The sequence below is a fragment of the Salmo trutta genome, chromosome 25 (genome assembly GCF_901001165.1).
Source record: "Salmo trutta chromosome 25, fSalTru1.1, whole genome shotgun sequence".
NCBI classification, from domain to species: domain Eukaryota; kingdom Metazoa; phylum Chordata; class Actinopteri; order Salmoniformes; family Salmonidae; genus Salmo; species Salmo trutta.
Window position 1 is genome coordinate 21137124 of NC_042981.1, and position 21163 is coordinate 21158286.

A 21163-nucleotide genomic window follows, 5' to 3' on the forward strand; every position below is an offset into this window, starting at 1 on the left:
ACAAGGTTCTGCAAGGAGGGTGAGGGGTGTATGCAATTTGTGCAGTATGTCAGCCTTTGAGTGTGTATGTATGTGTCGGCTGTGTGATTATGCATGTGTGTGACTGGCTGTGGGGTGTGCGGTGTCGGGGTGAGAGAGGAAGACTGTGGCGTTTTGGTAGAGGGTGCTGAACCCTGCTGGGCAGGATGTGGGCTGATAAGAGGGTCCTACACACCACACACACAGCGGGTTAAGCGGTTCCAGACACCAAGAGACCTGGCTGGCCATTGATGTCTGCATGGGCTCAGAGCTTCAGATTATGAGGGGAAAACCAGACATCCCAAAACACTACTTGGCAGACATGTTACTAGTCCAGTCCAGCTCATGTAGAGAATGACTAGGCTAAATCCAATACAGGCCCAAACGAGTGCCCTCCATCCCATGTCAAAGTGACTCGTCTCGTGGCTCTCGGCTGGGCTACAGCACAAGGTCACTTTCACCTAAATCAATTCATGTCAGACCTTTGATGAGTAAATGAAACTGAACAAAAAACTCTGAACAAATGTTTTGTCTGTGTACACAGTTATCATCATCGGAGTCAAATTCTGTGATGCAGCCAAGGCTGGAACGTGTTAGATTATGAAGAGGTGCAGGCTAAAGTCACACATTGTGTGGTGGCATTTAAGTGGAGCGTTCGTTATCTCTCTAGCTGGGTGGCTTGGTGTTAGAGAATGACTAGCCTCACGGTTTCTCGTCCGTGTAGCTCAGGTCACAGACCGCAACACTTGGATGCCAAATTACCATGGCGACACCCTCGGTTGCTCACTCACTGAACCCCCCTCCCCCTTTCCTCCCACCGCCTGCTCTTCTGCTGCTTAGCAACAATGGTGCCATTGGACTTCCTGTATGGCTGATTCCTTAAAGCTGCTCTCCACATGAACAGATTCCCCCTCCCTCTCACGCCCTCTGACCTTCTCTACTCCACTCAGTGAATGAGGTCAGATACTGAGGGGTCAAAGGTGACTGCAGCCCAGCCACCGGGTCACTGACGGACACACAACTCACAAATACTGAGAACTAAAGAGCAGCAGGAGCTACTAAATGATTGGCTTGGCAGGTCTTCTGAAACAAGGACTTTCGTTAAGAGGTTCAGTTTGCCATGTATACTTAGCAAATACCACGCATTGTACCATCGTGTCACAAATCTGATGGGTTTTCCTACTTGAAGTGTTGTTTCTACAACACAAAATCAGCTTGGGTGTGTAGTCATATACCTGTACTCCCTCTTGTTCAGATTGAGAAAACCTTGCTAACCACACCTTTCGCTTGTGAAAGCTCAGACTGAGGAGGACAAAGTGATAACCAACTCCTTTATCAGCTTACCAACAATACGCCTGAGCACAGCTCAATCTATTAACAGACCAGGAACATGAGTAAATACAAGTGGCTTCAGATCATTTTTACACAATCGGGTTCCCCCAGGTATCAGTTTTGACCAGATGACAGATGCACACACCTAAGCCGTGGGCACACTCGACAACTCCCCAGCAATGGAAGGTAAGGTAAGGCCCTGGCTGTTCAAACAGACTCAAATCCTAAAGACAACTGGCAGAGTAGAAGACAAAAGGGCCTGAAGCAGCTTCCTGGATTCAAGCACCGGCAAGAGAACTGAAACACACACTAGACTTGTGAGAAGTGGAGTTAGTCGTACAGCAAACCTCAGTTCTAGCATATAGAGACACAGGTACATGGAGAATAAATATGAGGACCGCAGTCTTTGGACTCACCTGTAATCCATCTTCAAGAGAGTCTGAGTCGTCAAACGCAGGACAGCCTGGAAAAGAGAAGATAGAATAAAATCAGATATTCAATAAAACTTCCAGCTACACAGATACAGGTGAGCTACAGAGACAGAAAGAGTTCTCATAACATACACTATGTCCACATGTCACCAAGTCCCTAAAATGACAAAAAGTCCCCAGACTTCCCCACAAGTATGTCACTGGTGATAGAGGAAAGAGAGAAGCCATTAAGGGAGGTATGGTTGGCAAAGACTTTCATTCACCCGAGAACAGCTAAAAGGGAAATGAAATTGACTCTCTACTTGTAAAAGTGCAACTCGAGTCGAGGCTAAAAAGCCATGAATGTTGCATTCACTGACACCTAGTTTCAAGTAAGTACTTATAAGAATACTAAGTCAATCGTACTTTTGAACTCGTACCCGACTCTTTGCAACATGTCTCAAACAAGCTTTTCCTGAAATCTTGGGGAAAATAAATGAGTCCAAAGTTAAACGTTGGCAGTAGTGTAGAAAACAGATCTCATTTCCACTGGGACAGCCGAAGAGGAAACTGTTTGTACCGGAGGCATCAAGAGGCTCTTTTAAGACTCCCAGTTCACTTAATTAGGATCACTAAGACCTCATTTAAAACGAGACAGGCAGGCAGCAGCAGAAACCAGGCCTCCGTCCGTCCGTCCGTCTGTGTCTCTCTCCGTTAGTTTAGAGAAGACCGAAGAAAATTGTTGGAGCATTGAACAGTGTGTTGGTATCCACCTTCCTGTCTGTCAGTCTCTGCTACGGTGAGACCCAGGCCGTCTGTCTGTCTATAGCACATTGAGACAGAGACGACTCTGCCAGTGCTGGGTCACGGAGCTGCCTGGGCCATGTGTCCGCTGTTGCCATGGCAACAGAGGACCGCAAGGCTGACACGCCACACACTCAAACACGCACTAAGAAGAACACACACACACACACTGCAGTCCGGCAGCAGAGCGATGCAACAGGAATACAAAGGAACCTGCCTGTGTGGAGAAGAGGTATTACACAACACTGGCGGAATACAGAGGAAGCTAGAACAGATCAGAGGATACAGAGAGGAGAGGAGTAGAACAGACACTGAGAGCTAGGCAGCAGTCTTATTATAAACCTATGACTGACAACAAGACCAAAGGCAGGTAGCCTAGCAGTTAAGAGAGTTGGTAGAGTAACCGAAAAGGTCGCTGGTACAGCTCCCCTAATCAGCAAGGTGGAAAAATCTGCCATTCTGCCCTTGAGCAAGGCAGTTAACCCCCAACAACAAATGCTCCCTGGGCGCTGATGATGATGTCGATTAAGGTAGCCCCCCGCACCTCTGATTATTGGGTTGGGTTCAATTTGGAAGACAGATTTCAGTTCAATGCATTCAGGTCTGCAACTGACTAGATATCACCTTTCCTTCCCTTTCCCATAGGCCTGTGTGCTAATTCACAGGAATGCTAATTCTGCTAATATGCTTGTATTGATCATCCGTACCTACAATATCCATAGCTAGAGTTCTAAGATTATTTTGGTGTAGTCCATTGTGCTTTATTAATTTAAAAACAATTGTCATGATGTTGTTAGACCCCATCAGTTTCTTCCACAGGTCTACAGGGCCGAGGACTGGCCGAGATACAGTAGAGCCCAGGCCAGGTTCTAGCCTTGAGTGTAACAGGTCCACAAGGCCAAGGACTGGCCGAGATACAGTAGAGCCCAGGCCAGGGTCTAGTCTTGAGTGTAACAGGTCCACAAGGCCAAGGACTGGCCGAGATACAGTAGAGCCCAGGCCAGGTTCTAGTCTTGAGTGTAACAGGTCCACAAGGCCAAGGACTGGCCGAGATACAGTAGAGCCCAGGCCAGGGTCTAGTCTTGAGTGTAACAGGTCCACAAGGCCAAGGACTGGCCGAGATACAGTAGAGCCCAGGCCAGGGTCTAGTCTTGAGTGTAACAGGTCCACAAGGCCAAGGACTGGCCGAGATACAGTAGAGCCCAGGCCAGGTTCTAGTCTTGAGTGACACAGGTCCACAAGGCCTGGACGAGATACAGTAGAGCCCAGGCCAGGTTCTAGTCTTGAGTAACACAGGACAGGAGGCTGGATGGCAGATTGCTGAGCTGGCGGCTCTCCTGCTAATTGGATGACTTTGCTACCTCTGGCACAACCTCTGCTGGAAATGCGTACCAGAGCCCCAAGCTGTTGTATCAACCTCAGCCCATCTCCAACCAGGTTAACTTAGACTAGCCTCAACCCATCTCCAACCAGGTTAACCTAGCAGAGCCCAGCTTCAGCTTATCTCCAACCAGGTTAGCCCAGCTTCAGCTTATCTCCAACCAGGTTAGCCTAGCTTCAGCCCATCTCCAACCAGGTTAGCCTAGCTTCAGCCCATCTCCAACCAGGTTAGCCTAGCTTCAGCCCATCTCCAACCAGGTTAGCCCAGCTTCAGCCCATCTCCAACCAGGTTAGCCTAGCTTCAGCCCATCTCCAACCAGGTTAGCCTAGCTTCAGCCCATCTCCAACCAGGTTAGCCTAGCTTCAGCCCATCTCCAACCAGGTTAGCCTAGCTAGCCCAGCTTCAGCTTATCTCCAACCAGGTTAATTTAGCAGAGCCCAGCTTCATCTTATCTCCAACCAGGTTAACCTAGCAGAGCCCAGCTTCATCTTATCTCCAACCAGGTTAGCCTAGCTAGCCCAGCTTCAGCCCATCTCCAACCAGGTTAGCCTAGCTAGCCCAGCCCATCTCCAACCAGGTTAGCCCAGCTTCAGCCCATCTCCAACCAGGTTAGCCTAGCTAGCCCAGCCCATCTCCAACCAGGTTAGCCCAGCTTCAGCCCATCTCCAACCAGGTTAGGCTAGACCAAACTACACCTAGCCTATTCCACAGCAAAATATTCCTGCAGCAACAGGATTGTAACATTTAGTGGATAATGTTGCTTGATCGGTGCAGGAAAATTCTCAACAAAAGAGTGATCCTACATCTGTACCTTAAAGCCTGAACTCCAAATTCCAGACGGCCCCTATCCTGACCTAAAGGTGTCCCTCAGCTTGTGGCCCTATCCTCTAACTCGACTGTCTGGGCACGGGCTTGGGGTGGTCAGTCTGTACAGGAAGTGGTGCCCTTATGTCCTACACAGCTGGCACAGATAAGATAGGAGAGCCAATCATAGGTGAGTGAGCCGGGAGCAGGGGAAGTTATCACAGCTAATCAAACACTACACATCTAACACCAGGAGAACAGGCAGCAGGTCAACCATCACATGTCACAGACATAGATCAACACACAAACACACATAGAAACCAACACACACAAATTAATACGAACACAGGCATAATGTCAGAGGCAAGGAGTCTACAAAAGCATATGTTCTGTGAAGTGACACTGTACTGAGGTGGACTGAAGCTCAGGGGTCCTTCCTAACCCACCTTGGTTGATGTCCTCGATGGCCCTGCGGATCCCTCTATCGAAGGCCCTGGCGTCTGCAGGACTCTGGAAGGTCAGGCCAAACTTCTTGTCGTTGATCCTCCAATGGTGAAATATGGGGTTGACCTTGTTGTAGACCAGGTCCTTCTTTAGAATACACTCCATAACAACCTGAACAGCAAGAGAGAGACATCTGCTAGTGACTTGAAGTTCACATTTTTCTACACTGACATTTCAGTCATTTAGCAGACGCTCTTATCCAGAGAGACTTACAGGAGCAATTAGAGTTAAGGGCCTTGCTCAAGGGAACATACTTACCCAACGCTCTTAACCACTAGGCTACCTGGCCAGATGGTAAAACGTTGGTCCCACTACCTTAATGCAGAATAATATGATACAGAACCACACAGCACAGAATCTAGTCGAGATTTCTCCAGAAGCAGCTAGAAAACCCCAAAATCTGTTTCTCACACGAAAAGCAAAGCCGTAGAAAGTAGAAATCCAACATGGTACAGGAGTGTAAAATCACTAAATGAAAACTATGCTATTTACCCCCGTCTGAGGAGCCTTTGAGGAACAGACATCTAACCTCCATCTTACTCATCACCCTAAGCTGTTTAAATGTGTCCCGTTTAATTACGACACGAAACGTGCTGAGAAAAATTAAAAGCCCCAACCCTGTCCCAAAACTGGATAAATTGAAACACTCCAAATCCAACCAAATAATTAACCCTTTTTCCTCCCCTCTTCATTTGTAAAACAGATGACAATATAGTGTGGTTTTATTTACAAATGATAAAGCTGGAGTTAAGAACTGTTTTGGAGCCAGGCACAGAAACTAAGTGTGTGAAAGAGAGAGAGTTATTATTAATCAAGACTGCTGGATGGCCTCCAGCCCTTCCTCTAGGCAGATTCAATCAAATGAGATATGGCCATTAGTCTTTGAGGCTTTGGGCGAACGTGCACGACGACGAGGGCTGAGTGAGTGAGAGGGTGCGCGTGCACGACGACGAGGGCTGAGTGAGTGAGAGGGTGCGCGTGCACGACGACGAGGGCTGAGTGAGTGAGAGGGTGCGCGTGCACGACGACGAGGGCTGAGTGAGTGAGAGGGTGCGCGTGCACGACGACGAGGGCTGAGTGAGTGAGAGGGTGCGCGTGCACGACGACGAGGGCTGAGTGAGTGAGAGGGTGCGCGTGCACGACGACGAGGGCTGAGTGAGTGAGAGGGTGCGTGTGCACGTTGGGTTGAATGGGGGAGGGAAGGGACGACGTTGTGTGGCAGCTTGTGCGTTCATGTTTGAAACCGTTACTAGGGGGTTGTCTACGACATGGTAATCTGTGCTATACTGTCACCTTCATAGCAAAACGGCAGTATTAGTAAATAAAAAAAGATTGGTAATAATATTTAATTGTACCTATGCAAAAATAACATAAGAAACCTGTAAAACAAGAGTCAAAGAAACTCAAGCCCCAACGGCATCCTGACGGTCAGTATATAAATCATTGTCACCATGTACACCTTTGTCTGTGTTTGATAAGAGTGCATACGTGGCAGCTAAATGTGTGTGATATATCTGGTGTGTGACGGATCGCGTGAGTAGTGCACAAAACACCTATTACAAATAGGCCTATTAGCTGGAAATGCAGGTGTGTATTAGACAGGAGTGTCTCGCTCAGCAAGAGAAAGAGAGGAGTAAGGGTTAAACCCTTGTGTTTACACAGAGCCTGTGGAGGAAAGGAGAGATAGGCGGAGGAGGTGTTCGCCTCTGGGGCTGATTGTGGGAGGCGAGACTGAGCGGAGCCAGAGTGGGTAAGGTGAGTGGCTTGCCTGGGAGAAGAGGAAGTATCGCCGTTGAGGAAGGATGCCACCGCATTCATTCAAGTCAGGGAAATAGAGAGGTGGAGAGTAGAGACCAGAGAGAGAGACCGAGAGAGCGAGGGAGAAAGAAAATACAGATGTAGGATCTTCATTTGAGCCAGTCTCCTACAGCAGGAAAATAATCATGCAGCAACAGGAAATGTGAATTATTGTGTGTGGACAATTTTGTAGCAGTACATTTTTAGTAAGGGAAAATCAAGTCAAATTTAAAAGTGGAAATTACAAACTGTAGAAGCCTTTTTAAACCTCAAAAACATTAAGTTATCCTGCAAAAGGGTGATCAAATTAAGAACCTATGTATGTAGGAGACAGAGGTGGAGCGAGAGAGGGATTGGTAAAGACATAAAAGGAGAGAGAAGATGAATTGAATTCAGAGTGAGTCTTAACAGATTGGGGGAGTTTGTAGTTGCACTCTGGCTTTTGTGACAGGAGGAGGACTGATTCCACTCTGAGATGTTATCAAGAGGACAGGACTGTTTCTCTGTGTGAGAGCAGAGGACAAGCAGACATCAAACAGCAGACACACCAAATCACAGAGATAAATGCCACATCCATTCATTCAGTTTTCCATTTGATAATCTACCAAGCAGCAATGCTATATCTATAAACTAATTCCGAAAACGACTTCCCATGCACATAGAATAACTGGGGCAGAGTCCTCTTAGTTTGTACGATCTCGTATCTTTATTCATTTATGTGTTAAGAACAAGTCTATAAAATCCTGAAGGAAATTAGTTGGTTCAATCTTTATTAATCAATCCAATACAAAAGTAGCCTATTAGGCAGGCTACACAAATAAATAAGTACATCTAAGAAGGTTAGGTTAAATCTAGCAGTGGAGAAAGAAATGCCCTATTAGAGAGAGTCAGAGTTTAGAGAGCTGTTATAATCTGAGAGCTGGTAATTCAGCAGCCAATTAAAGCTGTGCTCTTTAACAAAACACACAGAGAAAACGAGTGAGAGAGGGGTAGAGAGAACAGAGAGAGAAGGGGGGGGGGGGGGTCAGAGAGAGCAGATGGAGACCAGAGAGCGAGAGAGAACAGAGAGCGAGAGAGAACAGAGAGAGAAGGGGGGGGGTCAGAGAGAGCAGAGAGAGACCAGAGTGTGAGAGAGAACAGAGAGAACAGTGTGAACAGAGAGAGGAGAGTAAGAAAGCAGAGAGAGGAAGAACAGAGAGCGCACAGAGACTAAGAGAGCAGAGAGCACACAGAGCTCGAGAGCGCACAGAGCAGAGGGAACAGAGCAGAGGGAACAGAGCAGAGGGAACAGAGCAGAGAGAGTGTGTGTGAACAGAGAGAGAGCGAGAGAAGAGAGCAGAGAGCAAGAGAGGGGAGAGCGAGAGAGCAAGAGAGCGGGAGAGCGAGAGAGCAGGACAGCGGAGCGGAGAGCGAGAACAGAAAGAGAACAAGAGAATGAGAGAGAGAACAAAGAGAACGGAAAGAGAGAACAGAGTGAGCGAGAGAGAACAGAGAGAGAACACAAGCTACGGAGAGAGAAAGAACAAAAAGAGAACAGAGGGAGAGAGAACAAAGCAAGGGAGAGAACAGAGAGAGGTGGAGAGAGAACAGAGGGGTGGAGAGAAAGGTGGAGAGGGGTGGAGAGAGAGAACACAGAACAGAGGGAGAAGAGGGCAGAGAGAGTGAGACTGGAGAGCGAACAAAGAGAATGAGAGCAAACGATGGAGAAAGAGAACAGAGGCAGTGAGAGAAAGAGGGAAAGAGAAAGAGGGGGAAGAGAACAGAGAACTGAAAGAGAGAACAGAGAGAGAGCGAACAGAGAGAAAGAAGAAATGACGGAGAGCAAACAGAGACCGAGGGAGAGGAAGAGCGAACAGAGAGGGGAGAGAGAAAGAACAAAGAACAGAGAGAGAGAGAACAGAGAAAGAGAGAAGAGGGAGAAAGAACAGTGAGTGAGCAAATAGAGCGAGCGAGAGAGGGGGGAAACAGAGGCGGAGAGAGAGAGAACACAGAACAGAGGGAGAGAGAACAGAAAGAGGGGGAAGAGAAGAGGACAGAGAGAGCGAGAACAGAGAGACGGAGAGAACGAGAACAGAAAGAGAGCAAGAGGAGAGGACAGATAAAGAGTGAAGAGAGAGAAAGCGAGAGAAAGAACAGAGTGGAAAGAATTTCTTTCCTTCTTAATGCGTTTGAGCCAATCAGTTGTGTTCATGACAAGGTAGGGGTGGTATACAGAACATAGCCCTATTTGGTAAAAGACCAAGTCCATATTATGGCAAGAACAGCTCAACTAAGCAAAGAGACTATTACTTTAAGACATGAAGGTCAGTCAATCCGGAACGTTTCAAGAACTTTGAAAGTTTCTTCAAGTGCAGTCGCAAGAACCATCAAGCGCTATGATGAAACTGGCTCTCATGAGGACCACCACAGGAAAGGAAGCCCCAGAGTTACCTCTACTGCAGAGGACAAGTTCATTAGAGAGTTATCGGCACCTCAGATTTCAGCCCAAATAAATGTGAGTAACAGACACATCAATATCAACTGTACAGAGGAGACTGCGTGAATCAGGCCATCATGGTCGAATTGCTGCAAAGAAACCACTACAAAAGGACACCAAGAAGATGGGACTTGCTTGTGCCAAGAAACACGAGCAATGGACATTAGACCGGTGGAAATCTGTCCTTTGGCCTGATGAGTCCAAATTTGAGATTTTTGGTTCCAACCGCAGTGTCTTTGTGAGACACAGAGTAGGTGAATAGATGATCTCCGCATGTGTAGTTCCCACCGTGAAGCATGGAGAAGGAGGTGTGATGGTGCTTTGCTGGTGACACTGTCAGTGATTTTTATTTAGAATTCAAGGCACACTTAACCAGCATGGCTAACACAGCATTTTGCAGCGATATGCCATCCCATCTGGTTTGCGCTTAGTGGGACTATCATTTGTTTTTCAACAGGACAATGACCCAACACACCTCCAGGCTGTGTAAGGGCTATTTGACCAAGAAAGAGAGTGATGCAATGCTGCATCAGATGACTTGGCCTCCACAATCACCAGAACTCAACCCAACTGAGATGGTTTGGGATGAGTTGCACCGCAGAATGAAGGAAAAGCAGCCAACAAGTGCTCAGCATATATGAGAACTCCTTCAAGCCTGTTTGAAAAGTATTCCTAGTGAAGCTGGTTGAGAGAATGCCAAGCGTGTGCAAAGCTGTCAAGACCAAGGGTGGGTACTTTGAAGAATATAAAATATATTTAGATTTGTTTACAAGTTTTTTTGGTTACTACAGGAATCCATGTGTTATTTCATAGCTTTGATGTCTTCACTATTATTCTACAATGTAGAAAATAGTACAAAATTAAGAAAAACCCTTGAATGATTAGGTGTGTCCAAACTTTTGATCAAATACTAATCTTAGAATCAACTATTAAAGACTACCAGAACCCATTGGATTCTCCAATTACATTGAATTTACAACCGGACAAAATACAAACCCTCCATGCCAAAAAGGCCTATGGTGTTGATGGTATCCTGAATGAAATGATAAAATATACAGACCACAAATTCCAATTGGCTATAGTTAAACTCTAACATCATCCTTAGCTCTGGCATCTTCCCCAATATTTGGAACCAAGGACTGATCACCCCAATCCACAAAAGTGGGAGACAAATTTGACCCCAATAACTAACGTGGGACATGCGTCAACAGCAACCTTAGGTAAATCCTCTGCATTATCATTAAAAACAGATGTACTGAAAACAATGTACAGGGCAAATGTCAAAATGGCTTTTTACCACATTACCGTACGACAGACCATGTACTCACCCTGCACACCCTAATTGACAAACAAACCAAAACAAAGGTGAAGTAGTCTCATGCTCTGTTGATTTCCACAAAGCTTTTGACTCAAAATGGCATGAGGGTCTGCTATACAAATTGATGGAAAGTGGTGTTGGGGGGGAAAAAACATAAAATCAATGTACACAAACAAGTGTGTGGTTAAAAATGGGCAAAGACACACACATTTCTTTCCAAAGGGCCGTGGGGTGAAACAGGGATGCAGCTTAAGCCCCACCCTCTTCAACGTATATATCAACGAATTGGCGAGGACACTAGAACAGTCTGCAGCACCCGGCCTCACCCTACTAAAATGTGAAGTCAAATGTCTACTGATGATCTGGCGCTTCTGTCCCCAACCAAGGAGGGCCTACAGCAGCACCTAGATCTTCTGCACAGATTCTGTCAGACCTGGGCCCTGACATTAAATCTCAGAAACTGAAATAATGGTGTTCCAAAAAAGATCCAGTTGCCAGGACCACAAATACAAAATCCATCTAGACACCGTTGCCATAAACCACACAAAAAAACGATATATACCTTGGCCTAAACATCAGCGCCACAGGTAACATCCACAAAGCTGTGAGCATTCTGAGAGACAAGGCTAGAAGGGCCTTCTATGCCATCAAAAGGAACATAAAAACCGACATACCAATTAGGATCTGGATAAAAATACTTGAATCATTTATAGAACCCATTGCCCTTTATGTTTCTGAGGTCTAGGGTCCGCTCACCAACCAAGAATTCATGGAAAAAACACCAAATTGAGACTGCATGAAGAATTCTTCAAAAATATCCTCTGTCTACAACATAAAACACCAAATAATGCATGTAGAGCAGAATTAGGCCGATACCCGCTAATGATCCAAATCCAGAAAAGAGACGTTAAATTCTACAACCACCTAAAAGGAAGTGATACCTTGAAATGTCAGAATAATAGTAGAGAGAATGATTTATTTCAGCTTTTATTTCATTCATCACATTCCCAGTGGGTCAGAAATGTACATACACTCAATTAGTATTTGGTAGCATTGCCATTAAATTGTTTAACTTGGGTCAAACGTTTCAGGTAGCCTTCCACAATAAGTTGGGTGAATTTTGGCCCATTCCTCCTGACAGAGCTGGTGTAACTGAGTCAGGTTTGTAGGCCTCCTTGCTCGCACACTTTTTCAGTTCTGCCCACACATTTTCTATAGGATTGAGGTCAGGGCTTAGTGATGGCCACTCCAATACCTTGACTTTGTTGTCCTTAAGCCATTTTGCCACAACTTTTAAAGTATGCTTGGGGTCATTGTCCATTTGGAAGAACCATTTGCGACCAAGCTTTAACTTCCTGAATGATGTCTTGAGATGTTGCTTCAATATATCCACATATTTTTCCTTCCACATGATGCCATATATTTTGCGAAGTGCACCTGTCCCTCCTGCAGCACTGCAAGCCCACAACATGATGCTGCCACCGCCGTGCCTCACGGTTGGGATGGTGTTCTTGCAAGCCTCCCCATTTTTCCTCCAAACAACGATGGTCATTATGGCCAAACATTCTATTTTTGTTTCATCAGACCAGAGGAAATTTCTCCAAAAAGTACAATCTTTGTCCCCATGTGCAGGCAATTTTGGAACAGTGGCTTCTTCCTTGCTGAGCTGCCTTTCAGCTTATGTCAATATAGGACTCGTTTTACTGTGGATATAGATCATTTTGTACCGGTTTCCTCCAGCATCTTTACAAGGTCCTTTGCTGTTGTTCTGGGATTGATTTGCACAATTCGAACCAAAGTACGTTCATCTCTAGGAGACAGAGCGCGTCTCCTTCCTGAGCGTTATGACGGCTGCGTGGTCCCATGGTGTTTATACTTGCGTACTATAGTTTGTACAGATGAACGTGGGACCTTTAAGTGCTTGGAAATTGCTCCCAAGGATGAACCAGACTTGTGGAGGTCTACAATGTTTTTTCCTGAGGTCTTGGCTGATTTCTTTTGATTTTCCCATGATGTCAAGCAAAGAGGCACTGAGTTTGAAGGTAGGCCTTGAAATACATCCACAGGTACACCCCCAATTGACTCAAATGATGTCAATTAGCCTATCAGAAGCTTCTAAAGCCATGTCGTCATTTTCTGGAATTTTCCAAGCTGTTTAAAGGCACAGTCAACTTAGTGTATGTAAACTTCTGACCTACTGGAATTGTGATACAGTGAATTATAAGTGAAATAATCTGTCTGTAAACAATTGTTGGAAAAATTACTTGTGTCATGCACAAAGTAGATGTCCTAACCGATTTGCCAAAACTATAGTTTGTTAACAAGACATTTATGGAGTGGTTGAAAAACGACTCCAACCTTAGTGTATGTAAACCTCCGACTTCAACTGTATCTATTGGGTGAAATACCACAGTGTGCCATCACAGCAGCAACATTTGTGACCAGTTGACACAAGGGAAACCAGTGAAGAAAAAACAAATACAAACCATATTTATGTTTATTTACTATCCCTTTGGTATTTTAACTATTTGTAACATCGTTACAACACTGTATATAACCATAATATATGACATTTGACATTGGTCACAGCGCCATCCGTTTAGTCACCAAAGCCCCATATACTACCCACCACCTGTATGCTCTCGTTGGCTGGACATCGCTTCATATTCGTTGCCAAACCCACTGGCTCCAGGTCTTCTATAAGTCTTTGCTAGGTAAAGCCCCGCCTTATCTCAGCTCACTGGTCACCATACCAGCACGCGCTCCAGCAGGTATATTTCACTGGTCATCCCCAAAGCCAACTCCTCCTTGGCTGCCTTTCCTTCCAGTTCTCTGCTGCCAATGACTGAAGTTGGAGACTCATCTCCCTCACTAAATTTAAGCATCAGCTGTCAGAGCAGCTTACCGATCACTGCACCTGTGCACAGCCCATCTGTAAATAGCCCACCACCCAACTACCTCATCCCCATATTGTTATTTACTTCTCGCTCCTTTGCACCCCGGTATTTCAACTTGCACATTCATCTTCTGCACATCTATTACTCCAGTGTTTAATTGCTAAAATCTAATTATTTTGCCACTATGGCCTTACTTCCCTAATCTTACTACATTTGCACACACTGTATATATCATTTTCTATTGTGTTATTGACTGTATGTTTGTTTATCCCATGTGTAACTCTGTTGTTTGTGTCACACTGCTTTGCTTTATCTTGGCCAGGTCGCAGTTGTAAATGAGAACATGTTCTCAACTGGCCTACCTGGTTAAATAAAGGTGAAATAAATAAAATAAAAAAATATTCAAAATAAAATAAAATTGTATTAGTCACATGCGCCGAATACAACAGGTGTAGACCTTACAGTGAAATGCTTACTTACGAGCCCCCAACCAACAGTACAGTTTCAAAAAATCCAGATAAGAATAAGAGAAAAGTATCAAGCAATTAAAGAGCAGCAGTAAAAATAATATATACAGGGGGGTGCCGGTATAGAGTCAATGTGCGGGTGTACCGGTTAGTTGAGGTAGTATGTACATGTAGGTAGAGTTAAAGTGACTATGCATAGATGACGACAGAGAGTGGCAGTGGTGTGGAGATGGGAGGGTGGAGAGGGGGCAATGCAAACAGTCTGGGTAGCCATTTGACCAGATGTTCAGGAGTCTTATGGCTTGGGGGTAGATGCTGTTTAGAAGCCTCTTGGACCTAAACTTGGAGCCCCAGTACCGCATGCCGTGTGGTAGCAGAGAGAACAGTCTATGACTAGGGTGGCTGGAGTCTGACAATTTTTAGGGTCTTCCTCTGACACCGCCTGATATAGAGGTCCTGGATGGCAGGAAGCTTGGCCCCAGTGATGTACTGGGCCGTTCGCACTACCCTCTGCAGTGCCTTGCGGTCGGAGGCCGAGTAGTTGCCATACCAGGCAGTGATGCAACCAGCCAGGATGCTCTCGATGGTGCGGCTGTAGAACCTTTTGAGGATCTGAGGACCCATGCCAAATCTTTTCAGTCTCCTGAGGGGGGTATAGGTTTTGTTGTGCCCGCTTCACGACTGTCATGGTGTGCTAGGACCATGTTAGTTTGCTGTTGATGTGGACACCAAGTAACTTGAAGCCCTCAACCTGTTCCACTGCAGCCCCGTCAATGAGAATGGGGGCGTGCTCGGTCCCCATTTTCCTGTAGTCCACAATAATCTCCTTTGTCTTGATCACGTTGAGGGAGAGGTTGTTGTCCTGGCACCACACGGCCAGGTCTCTGACCTTCTCCCTATAGGCTGTCTCGTCGTAGTGTCATTGGCAAATTTAATGATGGTGTTCGAGTCGTGCCTGGCTGTGCAGTCATGAGTGAACAGGGAGTACAGGAGGGTGCTGAGCACGCACCCCTGAGGTGCCCCTGTGTTGAGGATCAGCGTGGCGGATGTGTTGTTACCTACCCTTACCACCTGGGGGTGGCCTGTCAGGAAGTCCAGGCTCCAGTTGCAAAGGGAGGTGTTTAGTCCCAGATGAGCTTTGAGGGCGCTATGGTGTTGAACGGTGAGCTGTAGTCAATGAATAGCATTCTCACATAGGTGTTCCTTTGTCCAGATGGGAAAGGGCAGTGTGGAGTGCAATAGAGACTGCATCATCTGTGGATCTGTTGGGGTGATATGCGAAATGGAGTGGGTCTAGGGTTTCTGGAATGATGGTGTTGATGTGAGCCAACACCAGCCTTTCAAAGCACTTCATGGCTACAGACGTGAGTGCTACAGGTCGGTAGTCAGTTAGGCAGGTTACCTTAGTGTTCTTGGGCACAGGCACTATGGTGGTCTGCTTGAAACATGGTGGTATTACAGACTCAGTCAGGGAGAGGTTGAAATGTCAGTGAAGACACTTGCCAGTTGGTAAGCACATGCTCGCAGTACACGTCCTGGTAATCCGTCTGGCCCTGCGGCCTTGTGAATGTTGATCTGTCTAAAGGTCTTACATTGGCTGCGGAGAGTGTGATCACGCAGTCTTCCGGTACAGCTGGTGCTCTCATGCATGTTTCAGTGTTACTTGCCTCGAAGCAAGCATAGAAGTAGTTTAGCTCGTCCGGGAGGATATTCCTTTGGAACGTTGAGTGTAATGTTTACGGTTAATTTTATATTGTTTATTATCCATTTTACTTGCTTTGGCAATGTAAACATACGTTTCCAATGCCAATAAAGCCCTTTGATTTTAATTGAGGACAGAGAGCGCGAGAAAACAGAGAGAGAGAGAGAGAGAGAGAGAGAGAGAGAGAGAGTGCGCAAAAACACAGAGAGAGAAAAGAGAGCAAAAACACAGAGAGAGAGAACAGAAAGAGAGAGAACAGAAAGAGAGAGAGTGAAAACACAGAGAGAGAGAACAGAAAGAGAGAGAACAGAAAGAGAGCGAAAACACAGAGCGAGAGGACTGAGCGAGAGAAAACAGAGCGAGAGAGAGAAGTCCCATTGGTGGCAATATCAGGAGCCAGCTGACTCATCAGTACACTCTGTGCCGCATCATTGCGCTTATAGGCAGATCCCCCCCAACATTGCAGTCACCACATCTCTCCCTCACTTTCTCTTTCTTTCAGTCTCTTTATTTTGTCGCCCTCCATTTCTTACAGTTTGACTGGCGATCTCTTTTTCCTCCTCTCAATCTCTTCCCTTGTTCCCATTGTCTCTCTAGTAAAATGGTGGTTTGGACCTCCTGCTTTAACAAGCCCCTGGGGTGGGTGACATCACCACAATCATGCTCTATATAGCACGGTGGCCCAGGCTCAGAATAGACAGTTATAATCGAAGTGTCTTAGCAGGCAGGAGCCACTTATCTACGATACTTAAAAGACAGTCACCTATTAATTCTTGTCAAAAGAAATGGTCATCAATCGAATTGTTTAACATGAATAAAGAGACGCAAGGGCATCACAGTTTTAGGACGAGAGCACAGGAATATATGACTAGAAGCTCAGCGCACCAATATCCAATAAATTCTTTCCTTTATTCCCTTTTTCCTCTTTTTAGTTTGACTTCCTACATCCCTCATCCCACATTTCCCTCTCCTGAGCAGTCTGCCCTTCTCTTCTCTCTGATGATGTCAGCATGCACCACACAATCACGCAGCCCGCTCCTATTTACAGATACCTTCCCTGCGCAGAGGAGGAAAGCCAAACAGCCACTTCCTGTGTGACGGTGTATGTGTGTGTGACTGTGTGTGTGTGTAAGGCGGAGGTTGATGGTGATCTCATCCCACGACCCCCTCGGTGTGGAATGTGTCACAGGCTGAGTTGGTGCATAGTATATTGCCAACATGCTTGCTCTCCATTGTGATAGATGAGTGTGTGTGGTGTGTATGAGGCCCTCAGAGTGAGTGTGAGTGTGAGTTGTTTAAGGTTTGTGTAAGGAGTGTGTGACTCCCTGAGTGGCATGTTTGTATAGTTTTATAAGATTCTTAGCCTACATGTCATTAGGCTGGGCGATATATTTCCCACATGATTAACGGTATTTGATGTTTTTGAATAATAAAAGTTCTACATTTGCTTTACGAGCAGTGCATGACTCTAGGGTGGCTACACATGAAATACCAGTCAAAAGTTTGGACACCAACTCATTCAAGGGTTTTTCATTATTTTTTACATTGTAGAATAATAGTGAAGACAACAAAACTATGAAATAACACATATGGAATCATGTAGTAACCAAAGAAAGTGATAAACAAATCAAAATATATTTTATATTTGAGATTCTTCAAAATAGCCACCCTTTGCCTTGAAGACAGCTTTGCACACTCTTGGCATTCTCTCAACCAGCTTCATGAGGTAGTCACCTGGAATGCATTTCAATTAACAGGTGTACCTTATTAAAAGTACATTTGTGGAATTTCTTTCCTTCTTAAAATGCACTTGAGCAAATCAGTTGTGTTGTGACAAGGTAGGGGTGGTATACAGAAGTGCAATTGCAAAAACCATCAAGCGCTGTGATGAAACAGGCTCTTATGAGTACGCCACAGAAAAGGAAGACTCTTCAAAGCCGCCACCCTTTGCCTTGACAGCTTTGCACACTCTTGGCATTATCTCAACCAGCTTGACCTGGAATGCTTTTCCAATAGTCTTGAAGGAGTTCCCACATATGCTGAGCACTTGTTTTCTGCTTTTCCTTCACTCTGCGGTCCAACTCATCCCAAACCATCTCAATTGGGTTGAGGTCGAGTGATTGTGGAGGCCAGGTCATCTGATGCAGCACTCCATCACTCTCCTTCTTGGTCAAATAGCCCTTACACAACCAGGAGGTGTGTTGGGTCATTGTCCTGTTGAAAAACAAATGATATGCGCTTAGTGGGACTAACAGATGGGATGGCTTATCGCTGCAGAATGCTGTGTTAGCCATGCTGGTTAAATGTACCTTGAATTCTAAATAAAATCACAGACAGTGTCATCAGCAAATCACCATCACACCATCTCCTCCATGCCTCAAGGTGGGAACCACACATGCAGAGATCATCCGTTCACCTACTCTGCATCTCACAATGACAGGGCGGTTGGAACCAAAAATCTCAAATTTGGACAGATTTCCACAGGTCAAATGTCCATTGCTCGTGTTTCTTGGCCCAAGCAAGTCTCTTCTTCTTATTGGCGACCTTTAGTAGTGGTTTCATTGCAGTAATTCAACCACGAAGGCCTGATTCACGCAGTCTCCTCAGAACAGTTGATGTTGAGACGTGTGTTACTTTAACTCTGTTAAGCATTTATTTGGGCTGCAATTTCTGAGGCTGGTAACTCCAATGCACTTATCCTCTGCAGCAGAGGTAACTATGGGTTTCTTTCCCGTTTCACACAAAACCATTCAAAACGAAGTCCGATGGGTTTTTCTACTTTTCCCGAAATAGTCGCATATCGTCACAAACCCTGCTGCTGCGGTCATTCTTCAAAGAGAGGATGCCGTATTGAGATAAATGATGTAGCCTAAGCTACTGATAACAGGCCTTTTACAAGACTAAATTATGAGAGGAGCATTTGATTCTTATTAAAAGAGATTGAGTCCAGACAGACTACTTTAGGAAACTTTCTGAATGGACATATAACAGTGCATTCGGAAAGTATTCAGACACTTTCCCTTCTTAAAAAAACAAAAAAAAAACAGAATACCCTTATTTACATAAGTATTCAGACACTTTGCTATGGGACTCGAAACTAAGCTCAGATGCATCCTGCCTCCATTGATCATCCTTGAGATGGTTCTACAACTTGGGAGTCCACCTGTGGTAAATTCAATTGATTGGACACAATTTGGAAAGGCACACACCTGTCTATATAAGGTCCCACAGTTGACAGTGCATGTCAGAGCAAAAACCATGCCATGAGGTCGAAGGAATTTTCCGTAGAGGACTGCAAAAAAATGTCTGCAGCATTGAAGGTCCCCAAGAACACAGTGGCCTCCTGCCCGGCCAAACTGAGCAATCGAGGGAGAAGGGTCTTGGTCAGGGAGGTGACCAAGAACCCGATGGTCACTCTGACAGAGCTCCAGAGTTCCACTGTGGAGATGGGAAAACCTTCCAGAAGGACAACAATCTCTGTAGCACTCCACCAATCAGGCCTTTATGGTATAGTGGCCAGACAGAAGCCACTTCTCAGTAAAAGGCACGACAGCCTGCTTGGAGTTTGCCAAAAGGCACCTGAAGACTCTCAGACCATGAGAAACAAGATTCTCTGGGCTGGTGAAACGAAGATTTAACTTTTTGACCTGAATGCCAAGCGGCACGCTTGGCATGCTTCACCATCCCTACGGTGAAGCATGGTGGTGGCTGCATCATGCTGTGGGGATGTTTTTCAGCGGCAGGGACTGGGAGACAAATCAGGATCGAGGGAAAGATGAACAGAGCATAGTACAGCGAGATGTTGGATGAAAACCTGCTCCTGAGCGCTCAGGACCTCAGACTGGGGCGTAGGTTCACTTTCCGACAGGACAACGTCCCTAAGCACACAGTCAAGACAACGCAGGAGTGGCTTTGGGACAAGTCTCTGAATGTCCTTGAGTGGCCCAGCCAGAGCCCAGACTTGAACCCGATATAACATCTCTGGAGAGACCTGAAAATAGCTGTGCAGTGACACTCCCCATCCAACCTGATAGAGCTTAAGAGGATCTGCAGAGAAGAATGGGAGAAACTCCCCAGATACAGGTGTGCTAAGCTTATAGCGTCACACCCAAGAAGCCTCGAGGCTGTAATCGCTGCCAAAGGTGATTCAACAAAGTACTGAGTAAAGGGTCTGAATACTGAAATGTGACCGCCCGGCTCAAATCGGTTTATGCAGCAACATTTTTAAATTGTGTTTTTCACATTACACAAAAGTAGAGACAAAATGGTATATCATACACTACAGTTGAGGAACAATGAGAAAGTAATTCTGCTTTGAAAGTTGATAAACTTGTAAACTCACTTATGAGAAAATAGCCTTCTGAATGTTTTGGTACTACTGCTGGAGAGTCCTTTGTCTACACCCATTCAGCATCGTTGGCACCCTCTTAAGCTTCAGCCCCACCCATCTCTAAGGATTGATCTGAGCGTTCTGTATGAACAACAGCAGTCAAGCACCCAGGCTAACTTGCTAGCTGCTTCCAGACAAATGAGTGAACGGCTCACTGAACATTACTTGCCCTAGCAGAGCGGGTTAGGCTGTTATGTTATCCAGAGCCGTCAGATTGTCCGGTTGTAAATTCAGAGCGTTTCGCACTCAGAGCGCACACTGGACACTCTGGCCGATGAATAGGGTTGATCCGACCTCACAACGGCAGTCAAGCACACAAGTTAACATGCAAACATTGGCTAGCTACAAATGAGAGAACACCCCACTCCGACCATTTTACTCGCCCCAGCAGAGCTGGTTAGGCTGTTTTCATGGTATTCAGAGCGTTGGTGCCTTTAACTGTGCCGCTGGCAACAATTTAATTATGCTTTTTTGCCGACGACACCGGCCATATTTAACGGGTGTTGGAGCGTTCGTAAATTCATCACTTATTCTGCGCTCTGGCACACTCAGACGAGAGTGCTCTGAAATCGTAGTAGATGGCCAGACTGAATTTACAAACACACCCAAAATGGTTACTTGCATAGTGGAGTCTTTTGTTAAGACATGTAACGGTAACTAACCCACTTTTGTACATTGCGCTATTCCATATAATTTATCTTATTTTAGCACCCAAAAATTTTTATACTTCCAGGTCAACTGCAATATGAATACCATTGTAAAACACAATTTCTCCCCTTTCCAGCAAAATCAATGGCGAGCCTTTCATGCTGCCCGTCTCTGCATGATTAAAGAAGGCAATGAGCTCTGTCGGGTCTTTTAAA

At 45.7% G+C, this 21163-nt stretch overlaps 1 protein-coding gene across 2 annotated transcripts in view; it reads right to left on the bottom strand.

The window, feature by feature from the left end:
- Positions 1–21163, bottom strand: part of LOC115162156 (sprouty-related, EVH1 domain-containing protein 1) — a 95540-nt gene that overhangs the window by 21910 nt on the left and 52467 nt on the right. For both annotated transcript variants that reach the window (XM_029713183.1, XM_029713182.1), the window contains 2 exons: positions 5196–5364; positions 1767–1813 (listed from right to left, as the gene is read on the bottom strand). In XM_029713183.1, the coding sequence (XP_029569043.1) occupies positions 1767–1813; positions 5196–5364 (216 nt within the window). The remainder of the gene's footprint in view (positions 1–1766; positions 1814–5195; positions 5365–21163) is intronic.